Source organism: Panulirus ornatus, chromosome 37, assembly GCF_036320965.1.
Source record: "Panulirus ornatus isolate Po-2019 chromosome 37, ASM3632096v1, whole genome shotgun sequence".
Taxonomy (NCBI): Eukaryota; Metazoa; Arthropoda; class Malacostraca; order Decapoda; family Palinuridae; genus Panulirus; species Panulirus ornatus.
Window position 1 is genome coordinate 28,424,583 of NC_092260.1, and position 25,256 is coordinate 28,449,838.

A 25,256-nucleotide genomic window follows, 5' to 3' on the forward strand; every position below is an offset into this window, starting at 1 on the left:
AATCCCCCGAGCACCGCGGTACGTACCCCGAGTAGGAAGTCCTAACCTTTGACCTGGACCTTAAAAAGTGAGGTCAGAAGTTGTGCCATCGAACCCCAAAAGGTCGTGCTTAGGGGTCGTCTTGTCGTGCTCGAGAAATGACCTTATAATTACGACTCTTCCTTGTGTCCCGTGGGGAGACTTCCAGTGGCAGCTGGGGCAGGTATTGCCTCTGTAATTACCCCGCCAACTAATATATACAGCTTGTTGATCTATATAACCAGTCAGGAATTAATTTCACATTATCGCGTAAGGCTTGGAGCGTAAGGGGAAGATTTTGAAGTTTTCTCTGGGGTTTATATCAAGTGGTGACCGACGCGCAATGTTTATGGATTTCGTTTTTTTTTTATTTTCATTGTAACTTAGTTACACGTTCTTTTAGTTTCACTTACCATATTTTACTTCTTTACTGCCCTGTTTTGACCCGCACCCGTCCAAGGATCCTGACCTCGCTTATCCCAACGCGCCATAAGGTCATGCATTGTAGCTCCTGTCACCTGTGCTGCCTCTAGCCTGGGCCAGGTCACGGAGCCAGACCAGAGATTACTTCTAAAGTTACCTCTGTTATCTTAGACCATGAATGACCTCCTGAGGCTGACCAAGGTCACTCGTGTCTTAGGGCTGACCTGAGACTGACACAATAATCTGAGCTTCCCAAATCAACATGTAGTGTAGGGAAGTGTAGCGCGGCTGTGGGATGAGTGAGGCTCGTCCCCTGGACCTTGTCTGTGTCTCTGTATCTGTGTGTGTGTGTGTCTGTCTGTCTGTCTGTCTGTCTGTCTGTCTGTCTGGAGATGTTTGTATGACTGTATTAACAGACATGTGAGCGAAGGTATGTATACTATCAAGTGTTATATACATAAGTATAGTGTGCAAATGTACCTTAGTTTAAGCTTCCAGAGTATTGGGTGTAGCAAGGGAGTCAGCTAGGAGGGTGGGTGGTAGTGCGTATCCCTCTGCTCATCATCAAGGTAAGGTAGAAGGTTTGTATGGTAGATTTAGCCAGGTTAAGAGGTGTCGAGGTTACGGACATTAATGGCTCGTGAGGGACTGAGCTGTACAGGGCAGTACTGTGCACATGCCACTGGTGATTTGCTCCCCCGTCGTGCCATTAACCTTTGCAGCATGTCATCGCTGCCCCTCCCCACTCCCTTCCTCCTACCATCCCCTTGCCGTATGTTGACCTTCCCATATCTAGGCCAGCAAGGATGTGTGTGTGTGTGTGTGTGTGTGTAACTCCCTGTGGTTCCCGACATCCTGATGATAAATCCCGTCGGCCTCAGCACGCCACTGGCTCCTCAACATGTCAGCCTCTGCCTCTGGGGCCATGGATCACGGCCTGCTGGTCCATGGGCCACACCCACACACCCCCTAAATTGTGGCCCAACCAGCTTCAGCAGTGTGGCCCATACACCTTGCCGTCTCCCCGTAACGTAGCCCACCTTCCCTGCACTGTGGGTAACATTATTATCAGCCCCCGTGCTACGTGGACCGTACACCTCAACACCTTATAACTACGTACACCTGTATCTTGGCCACGCCATGCACTGTGACCTCGATGGAAGCCAGTAATGCGGACCCAGGACGACCTGTACTGCGGACCCAGGAGGTCCTGTACTGCGGACCCAGGAGGACCTATGATAGAGACATGGAAGGGTCAGCAGGATGGGTTGGGGCGGATTATCCAGGAGGGTTGGCGTGCGGAAGGAAGAGTTAGGTCGGCTGCTGCAATCACAGTTATGATGCCGCCTTTGTGTGGCTGACTGGCTGGCTGGCCCCGGGTAGCTCTATCACCTTAGCTGCCTTCACTACGATCCTCATCCTTCAATTCACGTCTCCCGCCTTCATTCACGAGCCTTTCACCTTAATTAAAAGTCTCCCGCTTTGATGAGTCTTGCATCTGGACGCTCGGGGTCAATTCGTCTCTGTTAGAGGGGTTAGATAAGGTTGAGGGCTACATGGTAGGGTGTGGTGTAGGGTTAAAGGTTTTGGTTAAAGGCTAGAGTCTAGTGTAGGTTTAAGAATCAGGGTTACAGGTTGGGGCCTGGTGTAGTGTTGAGGGTCACGGTTACAGGTTAGGCCCGGGTATGGCGTAAGGGTCAAGATGTGGTTCAGGGCCATAGATAAGGGAATGGGTCAAGTCGAAAGGTAAAATCGCATTTTGTGGGGTTATGAGTTTGCGTCATGCATATTGCTTCAGGTGGAGGGTAAGGTGTAGCGTTAGGAGCAGGGACTGTAGAGAAGGGCCACGTACAACGGTAGGAACAAGGCCCTCAAGTGAGGGTCAGGGCGGTAGGTATGGGCTGGGTGTTGCTTTAGGAAGGAGGGTTGCCAGAGAGGGTTAGGGCCGTAGGGAAGGGCTAAGGGCCCTGGTTAAGTGCCAGAGGTGGGGGAGACCTGAAGGACTGGCGGGTCAATAACGGGGTCGCCACCCAACCCCTGCAATCATACCACCGAGCTTAGGTTTATGGCCCGGCCACGTCATGCTGGGACACCGTGGTCATACTGTGGCAGATGGGCTGTGTGTGTAGTTTGAGAGGTGTGGTGTAGTCACGGTGAGAGAGATGGTCATATTGAGGGAGGTTTGGGAGATGTGTTGTCATAGTGTGGGTAGTATGGTGGTGTGGCCATTGTGTGGAACATGTAATTCCCTATTTGTACTGTATGGGCCTGAGTTCTTCATTGATGGATCCTGCTTCTTGTGCTCATCTCTTGTCTGTACAACGTTGTAGACTTATGTATGCTTTTGGCATTGAGAAACTCATTCACTTCCTTCCATTCCTCCACTACACTCGTGCTATAAAAGTACTACTTCCCTGCTTATCTTCATCTTGTGGCCGCTGGTTCTTCTGTCTTTACATTTGCTCACTGTTGACTTCGTCCGACTAGGTGAAAACTTAAAGGTGATCAAGTCACCCCTCACTCTTCTTTTCATGGTAAGCAAATTTATAAGACTCTTAATCCTTTCCCTGTTAATCAGTTGCCTTGATTCTCGTACACCATCCTTCTTGCCATTATCTGGACCCTCTCTGTTAAGTCCAGTGATCAAACTTCAGAATTTCCTGATCCATATACTTCCATGATGGGCACTGTGGTGTCGCGGTGATGGTGTGGCTGTGGTGAAGTATGATGTCCCTCTGTGTGGGAGACATGGTGTGGCCTCACCAGGGCGGTGTTAATGGACGAGGCAGTAATGGGGTTAGGGGAGCAGATGCCTCATTTAATTATCAGTTATCTGGTGTGATCGTGACCCCGGGAGGGTATGTATGGTGGTGTTGCCGTGCCGGATTAAGCCAGGCTCAGCCTTACTCGGACGTGAATCCTTTTTTTTTCGCATTCTTACGTAACTCGAGACTGACCTGACCTCTCCGGGAGCCGTTGTTAGATCGACATGGGAAGGTCTGGTAGTCTTAAGGATTCTCTCCCTCCCCCATTTTACCTTTCTTATCCTTGGCTGTGTTGTGTGAGTCAGGCTAGTGGTGTGACTAGTGTGGTGGATAGTGACGGAGTTGGGAAAGTTGAAGGGTTGTTACCATCAGACAGGACCAGGGCAGCAGAAGTTGTGGTAGTAATGATAGAATATCAATTAGTCCTTGCATGATGTATTCCGTGCAGCCTTCAAGTTGTATGTACTTTCTGAAGACTCGAGTTAACCTTGGGCATGAAAATATTGTGAACATTGTGTGTGTGTGTGTGTGTGTATGTGTGTATAGTCCTTACCCAGGTGCTGCTGTGCGTACTGTGGTTATGGATGTTGTGTTACGTATGTTTGTGTGTACCGTACTAACCCTTTTTGTCTGTCTCTCGCACGCCGCCACAGCTGAGGGTTCACGCGCTCGCCCAGATCTTTCAGGAGTTGCTACGAACGGTACACCATAAGCGGGTATTGTGTCAAACTTATGTCATCCTTGCATATTTTTCCCCAAGATTCTCCTTCACCGCACCCTGCGTCGCCCAGCCCGGCACAAGAAGCCGCTGCGGCGCGACTCCACCCGCTCAGACCAAACACTCACTAGATGGTCGGGCGGGCCTGTCCACTGTACAGGAGCCACGGCTGGCTCCTGCACACCTGATGCGAGCAAAGTCTCATTAAAAAAAAAAACATCTCGAGATTTTCCGATATAGAGGATCAAAGATTATTTTTTAATCCCTGCTTCTTACTGGTTATCAGATTCCCGCCAAAATTTAAAACCTTAACACAAATGTTCTTTCCTGTTAACATTTAACGAGAAAGTTTATCCTACGATTTATGTAAGGAGTCAGTTCATGAAACAGCTTGGGTCATCATGCACGTCTTTAACAGGCTGATTAACGAAGAGAGAATGATCTCGAGATGGTTTTTTTTTTTTTTTTTTTTTTGAATATATGACCGAGGGATGAGAGTCGCGCCACAGGGTCGCTGGCAGACGACGTGTGGAGGGCGTGGCGTCCCTCCCAGGATCCCCCGGACAGTGATGTAAACGACAGAGTCTGCCGCCATGCCACCTCACCTGAGCTACCTGCCCAGTGCACGCTACCTCGCCACCGTAATTACGTGTTAGATGCACCTCTGCGGTAGTTGGAACATTGTTTTCCTCTTGTTACGCACCAGTTGAACAGCTACTAGTGGTAACCACTGTATTGTTTGTGCCCACTTGTTTTAGTGAAGACCAGACGGTAGTACATACATCTGTCGCGAGCACTTCGTGTTCCTCCTGTCTCATGAACATTTATTATTATTATTATTATTATTATTATTATTATTATTATATTATTATAGTTTCATCATTATTATTATTATTCATTAATTATTATTATTTTTTTTTTCTGTCAGCAATAGTCTCACACTGACTCTACCGGGTCATCGTAATCCCTTGTCAGCTTCCTAAGTGACCTATGTGGGTCAACGAGATGACTTTGGTGGGTCAACACAGCGATCTAGGTGACTCAGCTTATCTAGTGACCTTGGTGGGTCAACCCAGTGACCTAGATGGGTTTACAGTGACCTCATTTGGTCATCAGAATCATCGATCATTTAACAAGTACCTCGTCTGCCAGTTGATGTGGTCTCCGAAGTATGATGGATGAATGCCGCACCGTTATCCATTCCAGTAGACTGTACTGCCAGATGTAATACATGTGATGTTGAAATCGGCAACAGAAACAGACTTAAGTGATTTCGCTGACCTCGGTCAGTTAGGTCACTTTTTGTTTTAGATAGTTGTATGTAGCAGGTCACACCCCACCACCCCTGGTCGTCTGGGGTCACTTGGATCAAGGCCATATGATACCATTCAGCCCTGATTCATATGATTCTGAGAAGCGAGATTACATTCCTGGGTCAGACGGGGTCACCCATCTCTGGGTCATAGGAGGTCACTGGGTCATGTTAAGTGAGGTCATATGTCTGAACCAAATAGGGTCACGCATGCCTGCGTCAGATGAGGTCTCAGAACGTTGCCATGTGACATATGAGTGTTTCGTAAGACGTTACCAAGGCTTACTTGAGATGACGTATGTGTCATGGGATAACTTAACCTTGAGTCAGATGAAGTTACGTGACCTAAAGTCATAAAAAGACGGTGGTTGGGGGTGGGTGGTGTGTTACTTTAAGTCACGCGACCCAGTTGTGAGGAGGACCACACATCCTGGGATCAAACGAAGTCACAGAACCGTAGGATGGGCCATCCCACTGTCGGGCGCCCGAGTTCGCTGTAGCGGTCACAGGGTGCAAGTATCGGGGTCGAGGTGCGTGACGGCACCCATACCATCTGCTGGGTTCCGGGGAACCATAACAGCTTACAGGGGTCATGCGTGTGTTTCTCCATGACCTGGCCCCAGGTCACCACCATCCCCAGATACATCAGGTCACCAGACGGGCCTGACGTGTACATCTCGGCTGTAGTGTTACATGACCTCCTCCTGTCACTTCTCAATCGTACTGGACTTGACTGTTACCTGACATCCTTTACTTGTTGATGTTACGTCCTCTTTCGCCCTCCCAGAGCTTACGAAAATAGATTTTTATATTTCCTAACTGTGTTGTTTATATTTCTCTGACCCTGTGTAACCTTTGACGTCATGGATGGTCTCACTAACCCTCCCTGTCGCACATCTGTTGCTCCGTTGCTGCCTGACCTGACCTGACCCGTGCATGACGTGGTTCTTCACTCACTAACAATACGTTCGTGTGTGTGTGTGTGTGCACGTGCCTGCGTGTGCACCTGGTCCATGACCGCACCGACCCTCTGACCGTGTGAACAATTCTGTGTGTTGCACTAACTCCATAACTATGCACTTCACTTACTGGGTGTGTGCACCGACTCTGACCTTGTGCACCTCATGCCTGCCTGTGTGCACGTTCTCCATGATTGTGTGTGCACTTACTCCGTGACCGTGTGCGCACCGCGACCGGCTTGTGCACGCTGCTGTACGTGGTGCTGGTGACGGGACAGGACCCCTTCCCTCTGTACTCCCTCCTGGACCTGCATGATGGTGTAAGTAGTCGCCACGGTGGCCTGCACAGTGGGTCACACTATGCTACCCTGTACATACAGTAGGCCACTTTCAAGTCTTATCTTCACTATCTTGAGTCCGACGATTTAACCAACTCCTTCATGAGTATGATGACTAACCTTACAAGTGCGATGACTAATACTGTACTCAAAATGTGTTAAGTCTTCGAACTCAATAGATGATGTATATATAATTCTTTCTTCAGCCTTTCTCTGTTATATCTTTTATGTACTGGGTGTTGTATATGTTGCCCTTGCACATTTAACGTATCGTAAATATTAAGCACTGTTAAATAGTTTCATGTGTATCATTTACTGATATTGCTTGCGTGCCGTACGTGTGATCATTTCTTATACGTTTTCTGTTTTAACTTTAGTCTCGTCAAATATCTTCAGTATATGAATTATTGATTTTTTTTCTTTTTACTGTGGAACGGGCCTTAAGTTTATTGTGTATTTGTACAGTGTTGTTTAGTGTCAATGAAATATACATATATGATTATGAGATTAGAGGAGGAGATGGCGTGAAACAGAATTTCCATTGATGGCGACATTTAGAGAACAAAGAATCTTTACACTTATCTCGGTGGAAATCTCTAGATTTAAAGCAAAACTTAATGAACTTAAGACTGCAGAGATGTGGTGCACTGATGTGACATGTAGTAACTCTTGATAACGTAGTATTAGCAGCAGGACTGACATCCTTGAGGTAGAGAATGCTGGTGAGCCACGGAGGATGGTGGTGAGGGAACGGTGGTGCGTCATGAGCGGATGATGACCACTGCCGCTGAGTCACCTCACCTTCATCCCCCCCCCCCCCTCCGCTATGACCTTGTTGGAGTCTTCATCCCCCTACCCCCCACCCCACCCCACCTTTCCCGTCCCATGATGGACAGGCGAGGGTTGAGGGCTGTGCCAGCCACGTCAGCCTTTTAACTGGACGTGGTTAAGGCGACGTGACGCAGGATATGATTATTTCCGGCCTTCGTCCCCCCCGTCCAGCTGGTCCATTGTGTCCAAGGTTACCCTCCCTTGTGACCTTCGTTCGCGTTTACCTGCTCCCACCCCACGCACCCTGCCTCCTTCCTCACCCGTTTACGCACTGTGTCAACCTTGACCTGCGCTGACCCCAGACGCTTCCCTTTAATACAAATCGACCTCTGAATTTATGTACAGTCTTTGTAATCCTGGTTTATATATATATATATATATATATATATATATATATATATATATATATATATATATATATATATGTATATACCTCTCCCTTCGTAGCTGGGCTGGCGTCAGGAGCATACAACGGCCTCATTTGCAAGCGCCCAGTAACAACACGTCGTCCCCTGTATACCACATCGATTTTCCAATCGCAAATCCCACGAGTAACTTACAGTTTGAAATTTATCATATTGTACCACCCATACTTCACAAGGCCACCCCTCGCGTGTTGTGACACTTAACAGTACTGGGCCTGCACTTTACCTCCCCTTGGTCTCTTATTCTCTGCTTCTCATCCATTCTCACTCTTCCCCTCTCACCTCCCCTCCTCCATCTTCTTCCGTGTCAGTGGACATGATACTTACAATTGTAGCTCCGTCGCTCGTCCCCCCACCTTTAAGATAACCCGTCACCTTCCATATTGTTCTTGGCTCTACTGCCTGGCTGCTTTGTTAAATTTGGATCTACATCCGGTGCTAAGTATATAGAGAGCCATGCTTTGCTATGTTAATTAATTTGCCGTTCGGTGGAGGTAATGCAAAACACAAACTTATGAGAATTCAGGAGGTATGGCTGCAATGTCTGCCGTTCTGCGGTAGTTCAGCGGGTTTATTTATGTGATATGTATTTTTCGTTTTATATATGTGTCTGTCCTTCAGCCATGGTCAGGAACCACAGGAAACGCTTGAGAACAACGTGACTGTTCCCAAGTGTCTCGTCCAGTATCTACAGCCCATGCTCTTCATACTTTAGAGTATTTTATGGTGGTCATAAATACACAGAAATTTCCGGAGGATTTATAATGTTGACCTAGAAATTGTGGATACACATTGATTGATATTCAGATTGGATGCTCTCATTGCCAGACAAAATGGCAGCCATGATAATCCTTCATCAAATATTTTCATGCATTTATTGCGTGTTTCCTGTAAGTTTCAGGACATGAAATCGAAGTAGGAAATTATGATTTAGGTATGGCATCCGGATTCAAGGTCGGATTGCACCCCGTCATTTGTGTAGGTGACGTCACGTAAACAATAACATTGTACGTTGTGGGATGTTTTTGTTATTTTTCGGGGAAAAAAGGACAATACCAAGAGCAAGTCTCTTGGATATACACCCTGATGGGACTCATCCCGGTTTTTTTTTCACATTTTATTAATTTTTTTACCTGTTTGCATTTATCTTTATTTCTGTTCCATGTGTCTTCATTTACTGCGAGTTTTTCCTTTCATTCCGTGTTTCTTAGCTTCTCCGGCTGCTTTCTCTTTAGTTTCTCATACCAACATTTTCTGTATCCTGCTCTTTATTTTAATACTGTTTCTGTTTGTAATCATAATTAACTCCATTCCTCGTTTTCCTCGGGTAGATAAGTTATGGTACCACCTGTATATCATCACTCCTACTTATTGCATACATTTTTGCTTTTATAATCACTGTATGTGTGTTCCTTTGTTCGCTATAAATATTTGTCTTCTTCAGTGAAATATCTCTTCTTTGTTTCTTCTGATTATAAATATTCTTGTTTTCGTTAATTAACTTCTTTATCTTCATCTCCTTTCCCTTTCTGTTACTTCAACTGACATCATTAAAAGTAGTGTGGGGCCCAACACAGCATATTGTGAATAGTCTCCAGTGTTATTTATAGTCTTAAATACTTAACTTTTTAATATGTATTCAATCTGTTGTACCTAGTCTTACAGTAGGTTTAAATGTGATATTTAGTTTTTTTTTTTTTATCCTTACCTGTACTGTTTTACGCTTATATTGTTAATTATTGATTTGTTGCTTCCGTGAACACTAATAATTCCATTGGTATGTTTTTATATGTGTGTTTGCGCGTATATGACGTTTGCTAGATTTTGTGGTAGTCATCTGCTGAAGGTTATTCAGCCAAATTGTGAGTAACGATGCTCTAATCCTGGTTCGTCCGATGCGTGTTACGTCGGGCGCTGCAGTTTATGGATGATGATACGTGTTGTGATACTCTTATGTAAATATGGTTCTTCTTCTGACGCTTTACAAATCTTGACGTACATATTATATATGTCATGATGTCGCTTTATGTGTAATCACCACCTAACAGATTACTACATTTACGTGTGTACTGTATGTATGTAAGATCCCTGCTCTAAAGGTTCCTGTATTATATTATTAAAACTTACCTTAACATTTTGCTGTGTTGTTTATGTATTAGTTATAGAAATGCAAAAGAATTTCATTTTACAGTGTTAGAATACTTTGTGCCTTAAAATTCCTTTTAAACAAAGGATATTACTTTCAAAGATGATAGTAAGGAGTGTAACCTTGACTATCTTATAGCACAGAAGTTACATTAGCATGTGACAGAAGTAACTGTGTGAAACACGCAATTTTTTATATGTGCATTCATTGCCACCATTACGGACAGTGAACACAACAAATGTACGGAAATTGGTGCACTTGTCTGGGCGAGTGTGTGACAGATGAAGTGGTGAACCCATAACCACACTGGTTGTTGATGTATGATGAACCAGTGGTGTTGTGGGTAGCAACATCTGCAGTGATAGATGTTTAACAAGTGTACTCGTGTTGGCCGTCAGCAGGTTACACAGGTGCCCAGCGAGTGCCGGCAGTGTGGTAAGCAGGTGTTCCAGATGGAGAAGATTGTAGCGGAGAAGGCGTCATGGCACAAGAACTGTTTCCGCTGTAAGGAGTGCAATACCATCCTGACGTAAGTAAAGACATCATTATTGTTTATGTGGCTCATGCCAACCTTGAGGCCATTATTGAAATCTGAGGTATTTCATTATGGTGTTTATTCACAAAAAATAAATAGTTTTGGTAGATTGTTTAGGATTACGAGCAGCGGTACCATTTTTTTTTTCATGAATAACCGACCTTTTTTATATATATTTTAGTGTAAATATCGTTAATGAGTTGGATGATAGCGGTGATGAGTTAGGGTGACGGTTGTAGCCGTGTGTGACGGCCATAATGACATTCATAAAAATATATGACTCGGTTACCAGCCCAGGTGGATTTGCTTATATCGGGAAGACATGGTAATTTGTTGCCTCGATCCTGGAGACTGGAGCAGTTCCGGGGAACAAGGAACCCTACACGGAACCGTTTATAAAAGTCATTTTCTTTTCAGTATTTGATATTGATATGATCTATGTAAGAAACTGTTACTTCTCATCGTTATTAGATATCGAATTATGCCAACAAATTTATCAAGTCGAGTTCCCTGTGTATAGTTAACCCCAATACGTTATCAGATTGCCTCAGTAACGCTGATTTGTGGGAAAACACTCGTTACTTCCTCGTGGTAAGAGCAATAGAAATAGAGAAAGTAACATGAGAGAAATTAGATATTGATATTGCAACCAATAATCAAGGTAGACGAAAGATAAGAAGCAGGAAAATGCTATTATTAGTCAGAAAGAAACCCGAGATGGAGACGGCCGTCCGCAGACTCAGGATGAAATTCGTTGCTGAATATCCATTGTTGTGTGTGCGTGTGTGTGTGTGTGTGTGTGTGTATTATTCATCTTTGCTGTATAACATGTTTGTTCGTGTGTTGTGTGTGAGCTTTAGCACAACCGCCAGGGTCGATTGCATGTGTAGGTGATCAACCATTTTGATTAGGAGAGTGGTGAGATTACTTCATTATATAGCTAGTTTGTCGTGAGATGATAGTGACCAATCTTGTATTGTTGGTGATAGTGACTCTGGTCTTATATTGTAAATGATAGTAACCAATCTTGCAGTGTGGATAATGGTGGTCTTTCATCGCGAATGATGATGACCAGTTTATTTTGTAAATGACAGTACCCATTCTTATATTGTGGATGATAGTGACCAGTTATTTATTGCGGATGATAATGACTAGTCCTTTTTGTGGGTGACATTGACCAGTCTTATATCGTGGATGATAGTGACCAGCCTTATAATTTGAATATTATTGGTCACTTCTCACGTGAATGTTAGTGAATAGTCATATATTGTGATAATCAATGTTTGATATAGTGACCAGTCGTATATTTTCAGTGGTACTGACCATTCCTATATTGTAGATGATAGTGAATAGCCTTGTATTGTAAGGTGATAGTGATTAGCCGTAAACTGAAAGTGGAGTGGTTCCCCCTTGTAAATGGTAGGGGACCAGCCTGAATGTAACTGTTTATAATAAGAGAGCCTGAGTTAAGTGGTTTTGACAGCCTGAGCCCAAGTGTAGTAACCAAGCTTGAGTGTAAATGGCTGTGATCAGCTTCGCCTTTAATAACCAGCTTGAGTGCAGTTGTAATGACCAGGTTGAGTGCGGATGTGGTGATCGGGTTATCCCTGGCGTGTGCGTGTGTGTGTAAGTGTTAACCAGGAGACTTAAGTAAGGCTGGCGCCTCCCGCACCGTCAGGTTGGAGACTTACCAGAGCCACGAGGGCGTCCTGTACTGCAAGCCACACTTCAAGGATCTTTTCCGACCCAAAGCTGTCATCGAGGACCCAGACGAGGCCCGCAGGGAACGCTGTGAGTATGCCCCTCTGTCTCCTTTAACGTTTTTGACTCGGATGTCTCCTTCATGGCCCTTTTGTCTCCCATATATTTCCCGAATATCTCTAATAACTCTTTACTTTTCAGTGTGAACAAGTTTTTTCTTTGTAAATCTGCCTTGAGACTCTTGTATTTCATAGTCTCGTTCGCCTCTCATTTTAAGCACTGTGATCGTCTCTCCGGTCTTTGATAATAGACATATATCATGTTTGTCTCTCAAGATTTGTTTATCTCACTCGTTTTCTTCCCCAGTCCTTCACTTCTGGTAATCCAAACATTGCTTGTGTCGGACCAGTTTAACTTTAAAGACTCTCTCTCTCTCTCTCTCTCTCTCTCTCTCTCTCTCTCTCTCTCTCTCTCTCTCTCTCTCTCTCTCTCTCTCTCTCTCTCTCTCTATCTATCTATCTATCTATCTATATCTAATCACTGGAAACAGTGACTTACCTTGTTTTTAGTGGTTCTCACTTCTGTCTTAATTACATATGTTCTCTGGATCTTGTTCACCGTAAACATCACATCAGCTTGTTTCTGTGATGTCTGTTACTCCACGTGTTATGTCACCATGTCTCTCACCTGACTCATGTCTCACGCTGTCCTTGTTTCACTTGACTAAATTATCTTTATCTCATTATCCGTCTCTCACATAACTCATGTCTCTTGTTACTCATCTTTAACATAATCCATCTCTCGCCTGACTCATCTTACTCATCCATCTCTCACGTGACTCGTATATAACAAGTGACTCACCTGATTCACTTTGTCCTTTACCTGACTCTTGTATGACTCAGCACTCTCTCACCTCAGGGATCATCCCCGGCGTTCGTGTGTACTCTATACCTTTTTTTTTCATTTAGTTTTTCCTCTCAGTATCTTGATCCCTGTGTATCCACATTGAGGATATTCCCCTTTGATCGAGAATTGGGTCACGTGCATCTTTTATACCGTGTATGGATATCCATACGTAGGGTGGATAACCACACGTACCCTAGATATCCACATATTCCCACAAGTGACATCTGTATCATCAGTCACCCAAGACGCGCGACATATCTGCCTGTATACAATTCTTGTATGTTTTAACGTGTTTATGTATTCCCCATTTCCCTGTATCCCCATCACCCTTGTTTTTCTGCCATGGATTATTCTGTGTCCACCTGTATCCCCAGCACCGTCTTGTAAACCGGCTTCACTAGCTGGTGTTTGCGTGTGGCCGTCATGGCTCCCGTGTATTGTTGTCGATCTGGTCAGTTGGGCATCATCTGCGGGGGCTAGTTTTGTGTCCGTGGTGCAGCCTGTGGTGCAGTGTATGTGTTTGTGCGTGTATGCAGTTTCCTGCTGGTGTGTTGTTTTATGTGATGTAGTTTGTGCTATTGCAGTGGATGGTGATGTTATGCGACATTGTTTATGTAGGGTCAGGGTAAGAGGATGTGGGTACAAAGATTTTTCTAAGATACGAGTGACTGGTGTTAGTATGTGTTAGGTTCCACTTCGTGTTCTGTGATCCCAGCTTTAGCTTATCACAATCTGGCTTGATGAGCAGTCTGTCCATCACCCAGCGACGCCGGGAACAACCCCCATAACACTATCATTTGACGTCACGCTCATCAATTACTCGAGCCCAAATTTCACATCCAGTCTGCAGTCATCGCCCACTGGGCAAAAATAACTTCTAAGTTTAATTGGTATTAAACCTAAAATTTTGTCCATGAGCAGATCCCAGTGATCATTAATCCACAAAGGAACCCAAACGATTATACGTGGAGTGATGAGATAGAAATAATAATAGAAAAAAAATGGTCATGCGAGCGTCCCGGCTGATAATTTTTGTTTGTAGCGACGTGTGGCAACGGGCAGTGATCACAACAGTGCAGCCACGCGCGCCAGTCGGGCATCCTCAACTCTACTCCTCCTCAAATATGTATTACATATCGTGTTATTTTCAGTGTTACGTGCTATGTGATGAGCTGTGCTTCGTGCCAAATAGTTGTGTGTTAAGTGTGGGTGTGGCTGGGAACTGCTAGTGAGGTTCTGGTGTCTGCTTCATACGTTCTTAAAGAGCATCACCTCCGACATAGTCTAGCCATCCCCGGTGTTGTTAACTATGACTTCATAGGTGTATGTACTGTACTAATGGGCTGTACATGTAACGTATGTACATATCGAACGTCCGTGCATTACTTTGGTATTTGTATCATTTGTATGTTTGTGTGTATACCTTCTGTGAATCGGTAATGTCCTTTCCATTTATCTACACTATTATGCCCGCATTGTGTGTATCTTTAATGTAAATTTTCTGTTTACAGGCTTTGTTCTTGCGGTGTAGATGTAAATATAGCCAATATGCTTTGATTACTTTTTAAGATCTTTTATATTTTGTGTACATAGATGAATAGCTGGCGTGTATGTATAGTAATGGACGGTACTGCAGTTAGGAAGAGTAAATGAGACTGCGAGATGAGCAGGTTGATCTTTTATGAAGTTTATTCGGCAGTGACGGTGTTTGGTGTATCGGTGTAGTAAATTTTTTATGTGTATATGTAGAGACGGCGGCAGCTTAAAGAAAGTGTGTGTGTGTGGGGGGGGGGGGGGTCACTGGAGCTAGAGCTTTCACAACGATGCAGCATATTGCAATTCTATACAAGTAAGTCTAAACAAAATGTAGGGCTAAGTCCTACTGCTTTTCAGAGTGGGTGCTTCCTATCTACCGCCCCAAGCCGCCGCTACTGATATGTATATTTGATAGATATTTGTATGCATTTCTTCAAGTACATCCCATGATGGTGTTAATGACTAGTGTTTTACCGAGGGGACGATTGGTGGTAGTGTAAAGGTTGCTGATGCATGAGATTTTGAGATGGTCAAGAGAGGTAAATGTCATATATTACTTGTACTTATGTTACATTCTCAAAGATTTTATGTTAATGTAGTACGTTGTCTTCATTCCGTAAATTATCTGAGTTTAAACGGTGGTCGATGGGGAGGTAGATATTTAGTGTGTATGTTACTTTGATGAGTGTGGTGTGGGCTTCATACTGATCTCTCGTTAGAGGGGGAGGAGGAAGTGCAACAGACTTACACAAGCGACGTGCCTGAGGAGTGTGTAGCCATGAAGGACGCAGCTTGTCGGATTACTCCTGCCATCCATTGAATAGTTACTATCGTCCCCGTGACTCAGTGTGTGTGTGTGTGGGTGCCAGTTTTACAGTGTGTGTGAGATAATGGCGTACTTTGCATAGGTGTATTGAAGTGTATGTCATTTTAAGCGCCGGAATTTGTGTGAATTTGTATGGTTGGGTATCGGTTTTGATTGCGGGTGTATATTTTGTAAGCTGATATGTTGGGTATATTAGTGTGTTAGTTTAAATGGTAACATATATACATATTAATATGAGCGGTAAGGTAGATTTTGTGTGTTGTTTTAATTTTTCAAATATGTATGATGATGTGAATGCTGAGTACACGTATGGAGTTGAGTCTCGCAAGTATAGTGTTGTTACTACATAAAATTCTTGGTACACTACGATGCGTCGGATAGTGTTATGACTTGGGTGTGTGATTTCATATAGTATTGGATGGTATCAGGATGTGTCATAGATTTGTTAAGAGTGTTAGGTGCATCGGGTATTAAGTGGTGTGAGTGTCAGAAGTTTGCTCAGAGCTGTTTTGATTGTCAGCTGATAATTGTTCGGGGTGTCGTAGATTTATCGGTAATGTCTGGGTTATTTGTCAGTTGGCAGAAATGTGTTGGTGTGGTGTCAGATGTGTTGTTAGTGTGTCGGGAATGTGACGTGTTCTGTTTTAGATTTGTCGGTGTCTGATATGTGTGGGGTACGTTAGTTGTGTGTCAGTTGTGCCGGGACTGTTTGATGTTTATGGAGGGTGACATACGAGTCGGCAGCATATGTCAAAGGTCGGGAGTGTCAGCGATTTGATGTGGATATCAAATGTGTCATGACTCTGCTCTGAGATGTACTGGGAATGCACGATACGTCAGGAGTGTCAGTACTGCGTCGGGAGTTTCAGAGATGGGAATGTCAGTTGTTTCGAGTCTCAGATATGTGTCGGGAGCCTAAGATGGGAATATGTGTATTGTCAGGGATGTCGTCAGACTCGTGCGGCGAGAATAATATGACATTTTAACATATGTCGGGAATATGACATATCGTCATTGACTCAGGTGCATTGTTAGTGTGTCAGTTGTAATGCCTGTGGCAGAGATATGTTTAGTTAAGTATTTTGGGAGTATGTCAGCACAAGGTTTGGGAGTGTCATAGATTCTAGAGTGTCTGTAGTTATTGGGGTGTTAAAAGTGTATCGTCATTATTTCAGTGAGTTATTTGTGTGGCGGATGTGTCGTATGCTTGTCAGTTATTTCGCCATCGTATAACAAGTGTTTCGGAAATGTTGCGAAGAGTTGTCATCATCGTGTAATTGATATGTGGTCAGCATGACAGCAGTGTAAGATGTGTAGCGGAAGAGATGTGTGCTAGGGTGGGTTGGTGTGTTACGGGCCCGGCTAACCCCAGCGTGTGTTCGCCCCGGTAGTGATGCGCCGACCCAAGATGATCGTATTGGAATCCAAGCCACAGGCCCTGCCCGACGACGTCGTCCGATGTGAGTCGTGCCACCTCTCTCTCTCTCTCTCTCTCTCTCTCTCTCTCTCTCTCTCTCTCTCTCTCTCTCTCTCTCTCTCTCTCTCTCTCTCTCTCTCTCTCTCTTATTGCTTGCGTGTCCTGAACGTACTCTCATAACTTGATTGACTGATCGCCCTATTTTGTTTTTTTTTATTAATGACGCGTGAATTGTTTGATTGTTTATTACCAGCTTATCTTGTTTGTTGTTCTCATTAACTTTTTTTTTTGTTTGTATCGATTAACTAGAGCAATCGTTGGTAGTTACTATATATATATATATATATATATATATATATATATATATATATATATATATATATATATATGTATATATATATCGACTGTGGCATTTACTAACTGTACATGGTGGCGTATTTTTCCTGTGTTTATTAGGGATGGCATGGAACACCTGTGTTGTGGGCCGGTCGATGCACCTGTCCCCCATGTTTATACCATACGAGGGTGTAAACGTTTTTTTTTTTTTTACCACCCTATGGCTTTTTTTCTTTTACATTGCATGTTCTTTTAAACGTTGTTTACACGCTGCGAGTGTAAGAATTTATGTAAAGTGTAATGGTGTGTGATCAGTCTTTACATTGTGTTAGAAAAGTTTAATTAAAAACTGTTTGAATGCAGTGTTATTAATACTAATTGAGTTACTGACCCAGTATATTATAAGTAACACTAAGTAGTGAGGTCTGTTGCATCTTTGATTTGTGTGACAACTGTTTCTGCCCGATGATCGCCATTGTGAGTTACGAGCCTCACCGGCAGGAGTTAGTGGGGTTTACTTGTGTGTTAATTAGAGGTTTTCTCCTTGATGGTGAGTGACGACAGCCACAAGTTACATGAGTTGAAACTATCATCTTTGTTGACGGATCTGCTACCATCAGGTAATGACCTAGTTCCTGCTCCTCCTCTTTATTGTGCCTTGCTTACCAAGGTATGACCCTTGAGCGCGACGGTACGACCTTTGAGTTACTCATCTGACCCTTAAGGGTCATGGCAAAGGCCAGGTCGTCGTAACTAAGGTTCGTAGCATCGTGTTCAAGTGGTCAAAGAAGTATGTTCTCCCTCCCCCTTCATGGATGTATGTTTATGGTTTAGATTACATCTTTGTTCCTTCGTTTTGTTGATCTCTGTAATACACGCCCAGTTGTGAAATACTTGTGGTTTGTCCTCTAGATGGAGGTCAAGGTTTTAATAACCCTCCGGGGTCATGTGATAGCAAGATTAGGTCGGGTAATTTGAATTGTTATTAAGATTAGAGAATGTTAGGAAAGGTCATGGGTGGTAAGAAGTTCCATTGAATTGCAGGTAAAGGTAAGGTCAAGAAGTATAAGCCGTATGAAAGGTGAAAGAATAAATAAGGTTAGGTCAAGACAGGGTCGTACCCTGGATGACAGGATGTGACATCGTGTCGAGGCGTGGAGGCCGTGCCACTCTTGGAAATATGCGTAGATAAGCAGTAAAGTGTGACGTGAATGACCCATAGTAATCTACACAGGGACATGGGCGACCCAGGTCATCTTAGGTCACGAGGGTCAGGTGGAGGAAGGGAGTTAATGATCAGCAACTGGACGGGCGCTTCATAGTATTCTTGTTATCCTTAACAAAGGAAAACTTTTCCAGTGTATCGTGTCTCAGTTGTAGCGTCATTTGCACATTATCTCTTGTTTAGAATGAGTATGACAAATGTTCTCATTTTAGAGCTAAGTTCCGTCGGCTGTTGCGGTCCTGTTATTGTACAATCATATGGAAAACAAAACGTCATTAAACTTGATAATTTCAACTTTTTTTTTATATTCGAGAGAAGTAAATTGTTTTCAATTTTTAAATGTTTTATTTTAGTATCATGGAATGTTCATGGAATTTGATCACATATTTTAACATGATCATCTTGGCAAAGCCATTGTGTTTGGTTAACTTTGTAAATGATGCTTTTGAACCAGCTATAAGGAAACCATTATTATTTTTCTCATTATTATTTTTCTCTGTATCGAACCGTACTTCTACTGGCTTCTGTACTACTACAGACATCTAAACATTATTCGTGTTACCATTATATCTGGTTAAGATTGGTTTGAAAGTTCCTCAAATCTAGTATGATAGAAGGGCACAGAAAGCGCGCGCACAACGGAACACACATCATGCATCAATCTATATATACACGCAATATGTCTGTTTTTTTGTTTATCCTTCCTTCACTCTCCTTCGTGACAGTATAACCTTGAAGCCCCGGACATTCTGGGAACGCCGGACGTGAGTTGGGTCAGTCAGGACAAGAGGCCAGTTACTGTTTTGAGAAGTTGATTCGGTCTCGTAGTAAAATGCAGTTGAGCTGTGGTTCTTATATTTGCTATATGTCAGAGTTTTGACCTAATGTTGTTGCTATCTTTGTCCTTTACGGATGATAGGTGATGTTGGAACGGATTATAACGTCACTCAGCAGCGGTCATCCCCGGGATTTATTAAATAAACATCAGCTGTTTCACGGCGTCCCGCAGGGTATTTTATGATCCATTTAATGGACGCCTTGTTTAGCTCCCTGATGGGCTGATCTGCACCGCAGAGGGAGTAGGTTACGTTTTACTCCATCCCTTCCTTCATTCTCTTCTAATTCCCACTCATCCCTCCCCTCTTTCCCCAACGGAGCGTGCGTGAGGTGACGCGATGCGGAGCATAGGGAGGGAGTGGGGCTAAAGATGGCGGCCACAGACATCCATGGTTGGTTCTCGTATGTCATCTTTCCCTCCCCCATTTTACCCCCATGTCCACCCCTACCCTTTGATCCCTCGCCTTATTACAAGATCGATCAAGTGAAATTGTTCTGCACCTTCTGGATGCAGTTGTGTTGGATGGCTCGTGGGTGAGGACTTGGTTGAATATGACCTCTGGATGCAATTGTGTTTGATCTCGTGGGTGAGGACTTGGTCGAATATGACCCTCTGGATGCAGTTGTGTTGGATGGCTCCTGGGTGAGGACTTGGTTGACTATGTTATCCAAGTAATCAACTGTGCTAGCAGTTTTTGTTCTCATTACTTTATATCTACCTGTGATGCCTGTGGTCAACCAGATTATTATGTGGTCGACCACACTGCTTAATTTGATTGACCATAGTTATGTGAATGATCATATTGTCATGTGACTGACCCTGATTTGTTGTGGTCGACGAAACTACACTTATCGACCATACGTATTGTCATGCATTGAAGCTTCCTGATTCTTTTGGTAGACCATATTTCCAAATTTGTTTGATCAGATTGCCACATGGTTGGCAATTTTGTTATGTTTTCGCCCATACTTCCATGTCATCGATTATCCTTTCATGTGGTCGATGATACTGCTATATGTGCTACAATACTACTTTGTGTGGAACTTGCTTGTAGTGGATAACACTGCTTTATGATTGACCTTTGTATCTTGTGGTCGACCTGACTATAATGTGGTTATAAGAACTACCATATGGATGACCTGTGGTTGAACATACTTGCTTGTAGTGGATAACTCTGCTAGATGATTGACCTTTTTATCCTGTGGTCGACCTGACTATAATGTGGTTATAAGAACTACCACATGGATGACCATATTTTCTTTATGGTCCTCATTGTTATTTGGTCGATTGTCACCTTACTGTCTTTTTATGATTCTGCTGACATTTGGTTCATGTATGACAACATTGCCACATGGACGATCAAAATGCTGACCTTACTGGCTGGTATGTGACCATATACCCCATAGGCTCGTGCCCATGTTGCTAAGCCTACTGGATTCTGTGACTGATCTGCCTTTAAATTTACCATGAAGCTGACCCCACAGGATGGCCGTTATGCCTCTTGACTGACTCCACTGTATGGATGACCATATTGCCACGTGGATGTCGAATATGCTGACCGTAATATCAGATGGCTTACCATATGCTGGATAGCTGAACGTGTTATCATTGATCTTACTAAACTTAAACATGACTAAACTACCTCGTCTCTTACCACTGTTCTTCCTGTGCCAAAAGGTGGGCATTTGCAGCCTTATACCACCATTGTCAGCCCGACCATACATGTGATGGGCGCAATGTTGTCATATGGACTGTTTAATCGGACGATGTGTCATGAAGATTGCCCACTTTTCCATGCCGAACAACTGCTCCCGCTCCTCTCGTAATATGTTGAGAGTATTGAATTTCCTGGTAATCTCATGTTCTGGGATTGAAACTTAATCGGTAGAGCGGCATAATATGGCGGACAATTACAAGTTAGTGTGACGCACGGGGGTGATTAGTGTGTGCGGAAGCGACCCAAGCCGACCGGGGCTGGCCTCTGTGACGCATTGCTAGGTTTTACAGTAATGACACGTCTCCATTCATGTCGTTTTCCACGTATTTCCAGGTCACTGGAGCACTGTAGTTATTTATAGCATTAGTATAGGGTTGTATGGCCATTGGTTGTAATACATTCTCACGGGAAGACTGTATATTGCCTGAAAGGTATGGGAGGTGAGGATGATTACGAGAGTAATTGTTGGTAGCATGTTGGAGGGTGGCGTGACCAGTGCCGCTCCCCTGGCGACTGGCCCGCCTAAGCTTTATTTCCTCTAATCTCTCCCCGGCTTCCTGACCCTATTACTCGCCTCCTTCCTTGACCCATTTCCTTTTTTTTTTTTTTTTTTTTTCCTGAAAGGGACTTCCTCTGAAGATGTACCGAGGCTGAGTTATGTGAATGATGTTGACAATGGAAGGACGGTTGCTGTTTGTTGTAGGTAACGGAATTGTCTTGAATGTTGTGGACTCTCTTTTTGCGTAAATATTGTGATGTAATTGTTAGAGGCGCTCTGTGATGGTGAGGCAGTCAAAAGTATAATGGAGACAGTTTGTCGTAGGAAAAAGTTTATTTTGAAGAAACAATTTCACATTGGAGATGGTACATAGATGGGTGGTATAAATGAAAAAGGCTCGTGATGATCATCAACAAGCTTACAGTGATGAAAGTGACGCTTAATGTAGACAGTTTATAGTGATGGCGTAGATAGTTATAGTGGAGACATATGATGATATTAGTAATGTCCTGATGGACATGGTTTTAAGAAAGGCAGTATTTGTTGGTGGAGAGGGTTAAATGTACTTGGTTGTTATTATAACCTGCTAAAGTTAAGATAATGAGATCATTGATGTGTAAGGATCAAACCTGCAGACCTGACACCTGACGAATACTTTTTCTTCCTCGAGTTCTGCTTCGCCCTCTACCGCACATAGACGCTGCGTCGTGTTCGCAAGGCAGTCTGTTTTTCTCATGTCCAAGTCTCATTTTCTTAAAACTTTGAATCCTCCTACCAGACAGATGAACTCGACTCCTGAACTGACTACTCGTTCCCTCGCCCACAAGCTGGTTCGGCCGGAAGTCATAGAACAGCGGCTGGAAGTAACCGTCAACCTCTGACATAGTTGGCAGTTTATTTCCTGCAAAGAACTGGGCCGTGGAGCGAGTTCAGATCAGGAACGTGGGCGGTCATTGTGGTTGGAGTTGGTTGTCTGGTTCCCTGTTCTTGCATCTTACTACGCTCTTCTACTTGAAAATAAGACGGGACCTGTTTAATGACGAAAAACACTCCGAGAGGTGTAAGAAATAGGATTTTCAAGGATATATATAGATAGATATATTATTTTGCTTTGTCGCTGTCTCCCGCGTTAGCGAGCTAGCGCAAGGAAACAGACGAAAGAATGGCCCAACCCACCCACATACACATTATACACATGTATACACGTCCACACACGCAAATATACATATCTATACATCTCAACGTATACATATATATATATATATATACACACACAGACATATACATATATACACATGTACATAATTCGTACTGTCTGCCTTTATTTATTCCCATCGCCACCCCGCCACACATGAAATAACAACTCCCTCCTCCCCGCATGTGCGCGAGGTAGCGCTAGGAAGAGACAACAAAGGCCACATTCGTTCACACTCAGTCTCTAGCTGTCATGTATAATGCACTGAAACCACAGCTCTCTTTCCACATCCACGCCCCACACAACTTTCCATGGTTTACCCCAGACGCTTCACACGCCCTGGTTCGATCCATTGACAGCGCGTCGATCCCGGTATACCACATCGTTCCAATTCACTCTATTCCTTGCACGCCTTTCACCCTCTTGCATGTTCAGGCCCCGATCACTCAAAATCTTTTTCACTCCATCTTTCCGCCTCCAATTTGGTCTCCCACTTCTCGTTCCCTCCACCTCTGACACATATATCCTCTTGGTCAATCTTTCCTCTCTCATTCTCTCCATGTGACCAAACCATTTCAAAACACCCTCCTCTTCTCTCTCAGCTTTCGTGTAATCACATCATCAAGGGAGACTCAAGAGAGAAATAAACGTCAGTTGATACGCACCGAAGAGACGAAGCTAGGACGCCCTCTTCGGTGCATATCAACTGACTTTTATTTCTCTCTTTTGTCTCTCCTGATGATGTGATTATTACACGAAAGTGCACTTGGGAACTTACAGGAATATCTAGATCACGCGCAAAATTATGATCCTTTCCAATATATATATATATATATATATATATATATATATATATATATATATACATATATATATATATATAACTTTAGGAGTCCAGGGATTCTTGTAGTGTCGACTGCACTCCAACCAAGAGCAGAAAAGTGATGGGCTTTCTTTGGAGCAAGTATTTCCTCATCAACACTTTATTTATTTACTTCAGCTGACGTTGGTGGAGCCTCATGTAAACACATGATTTATTCACATGCAAGGGGATTCTAATAACACTGGTTTCATTGCATTATGCATGACAGCTAGAAAATAATGTAAACGAAAGCCATTTCTTTTCCTGGCGCCACCTCACTAACGTGGGAAACAACAAACTAGTCTCTCTCTCTCTCTCTCTCTCTCTCTCTCTCTCTCTGTAAATAATCACTACCTTCCACTGTCTTACAGCTACAGACAAGCCTGATTACGGACTTGAAGAATTGACCAACACTAACTTGAAACAGAAGTTTGCCATGTTTGAACTGATATCAACTGAGGAAGAACAAACTCCAGAACCTATACCTGTCCGTCGCTCTCAGTCACTCCTCAGTAAGGCTGCCAGGTTAGTGCTTTTCATTCATAGTTTTTTGTTCTTGTCAGGCAATGATCACCAGGACTTTTGAGTTATTAATATCAGTAATGTATACTGTCTGATCCCGTACATTTCTTGATCTTAACAGCTTTGGATGGAAATGATGCCCCTAATATATTTTATGCCAACACATTCAGTCAGTCCTGAACATTTCTTACTGACGTTGACACCTTATATGTACTTTGTCCCACCACTTGCAATCGCTCATGATCATTTCATTTCTATTTTGCAGTTTATTTTGTTCCTTCACTACAGTCAATCATCGTGGCAACATATAAGGTCAATCTGGTGTAGAAATGTTGTTTACGCTTGTGTTCATCTTTTTCTAATTCATGAATGTTCAGGAAATTAAGAGAAAGAAAATTCTTTCATGGGGATGAGATGCCTTTCATGGACTTATCTTTGGAGAAATCTATATGAAAGTTTCCCGTACTGATTGAGTTTTAAAGACAGTAAACCACATATAGAATCATTTTTTGTATGAATTCATTTCGTTTGTATGTTTATCATATACAGTATTATTGCTAGAATTTATTTTTTACTTACGTGTTTATTTAGAATTGAACCAGATACATTCACACAAGATGAATTATGTAATTGCATTTGAAATGATATTTTCAATGCATGCCAGATCCTGGTATTGAAATTGAGCTTTTCTTGCTGATATTATTAAGATACCAAGTAGTTTTAGGGAGATGGCCATAATAGAAATGAATAAACTTTCTCCTTGGGCATAAGAAAGTAGATATATATCTGATGTATGAACGATGGCATTGGGGTGATCTTCCAACAAGTCATGATGACCTCACATACACATAGTCCACATCATAATTGTAGCTGTGTGAAAGAAAAGAAAAGCTAAGGATCAATCTTTCTGGAATTAATTGATGGTTTTTGATTGGCACATCCAGTAGGAAAGAAAATGTTGCCCATCGCTTTGCTTTGTTCAGGAAGAGGTATTTTTTCTTTTATCAAGGTTCTTTCCTTTGGAATGCATAGAATGTAACCCTCTAGCTGAATCATTCTAGAACAGTTTATTCTGATGAGTCAAGTTGAGATTTGTAAGCTAGTCTTTGATTCTCTTAGGCCCTATAGACACCAAAAATGGGTCCTGTTTTCCAGGTACAATTACACTACATCTAGTTGATATTCTGTTTTGTATTATTTTAGATG

The 25,256-nt window shown here is 43.2% G+C and overlaps 1 protein-coding gene across 31 annotated transcripts in view; it reads left to right on the forward strand.

The window, feature by feature from the left end:
* The window catches only part of LOC139760660 (uncharacterized), a 152,603-nt gene that overhangs the window by 58,726 nt on the left and 68,621 nt on the right, over positions 1 to 25,256 (forward strand). For 15 of the 31 annotated variants that reach the window (XM_071684116.1, XM_071684117.1, XM_071684120.1 and 12 more), the window contains 4 exons: positions 10,334 to 10,464; positions 12,149 to 12,261; positions 16,831 to 16,899; positions 23,900 to 24,053. In XM_071684116.1, coding sequence (XP_071540217.1) covers positions 10,334 to 10,464; positions 12,149 to 12,261; positions 16,831 to 16,899; positions 23,900 to 24,053 — 467 coding nt within the window. Of the gene's footprint in view, positions 1 to 6,473; positions 6,516 to 10,333; positions 10,465 to 12,148; positions 12,262 to 16,830; positions 16,900 to 23,899; positions 24,054 to 25,256 lie in introns of all 31 variants that reach the window. The other 16 variants (XM_071684132.1, XM_071684137.1, XM_071684142.1 and 13 more) reach the window with 5 other exon arrangements.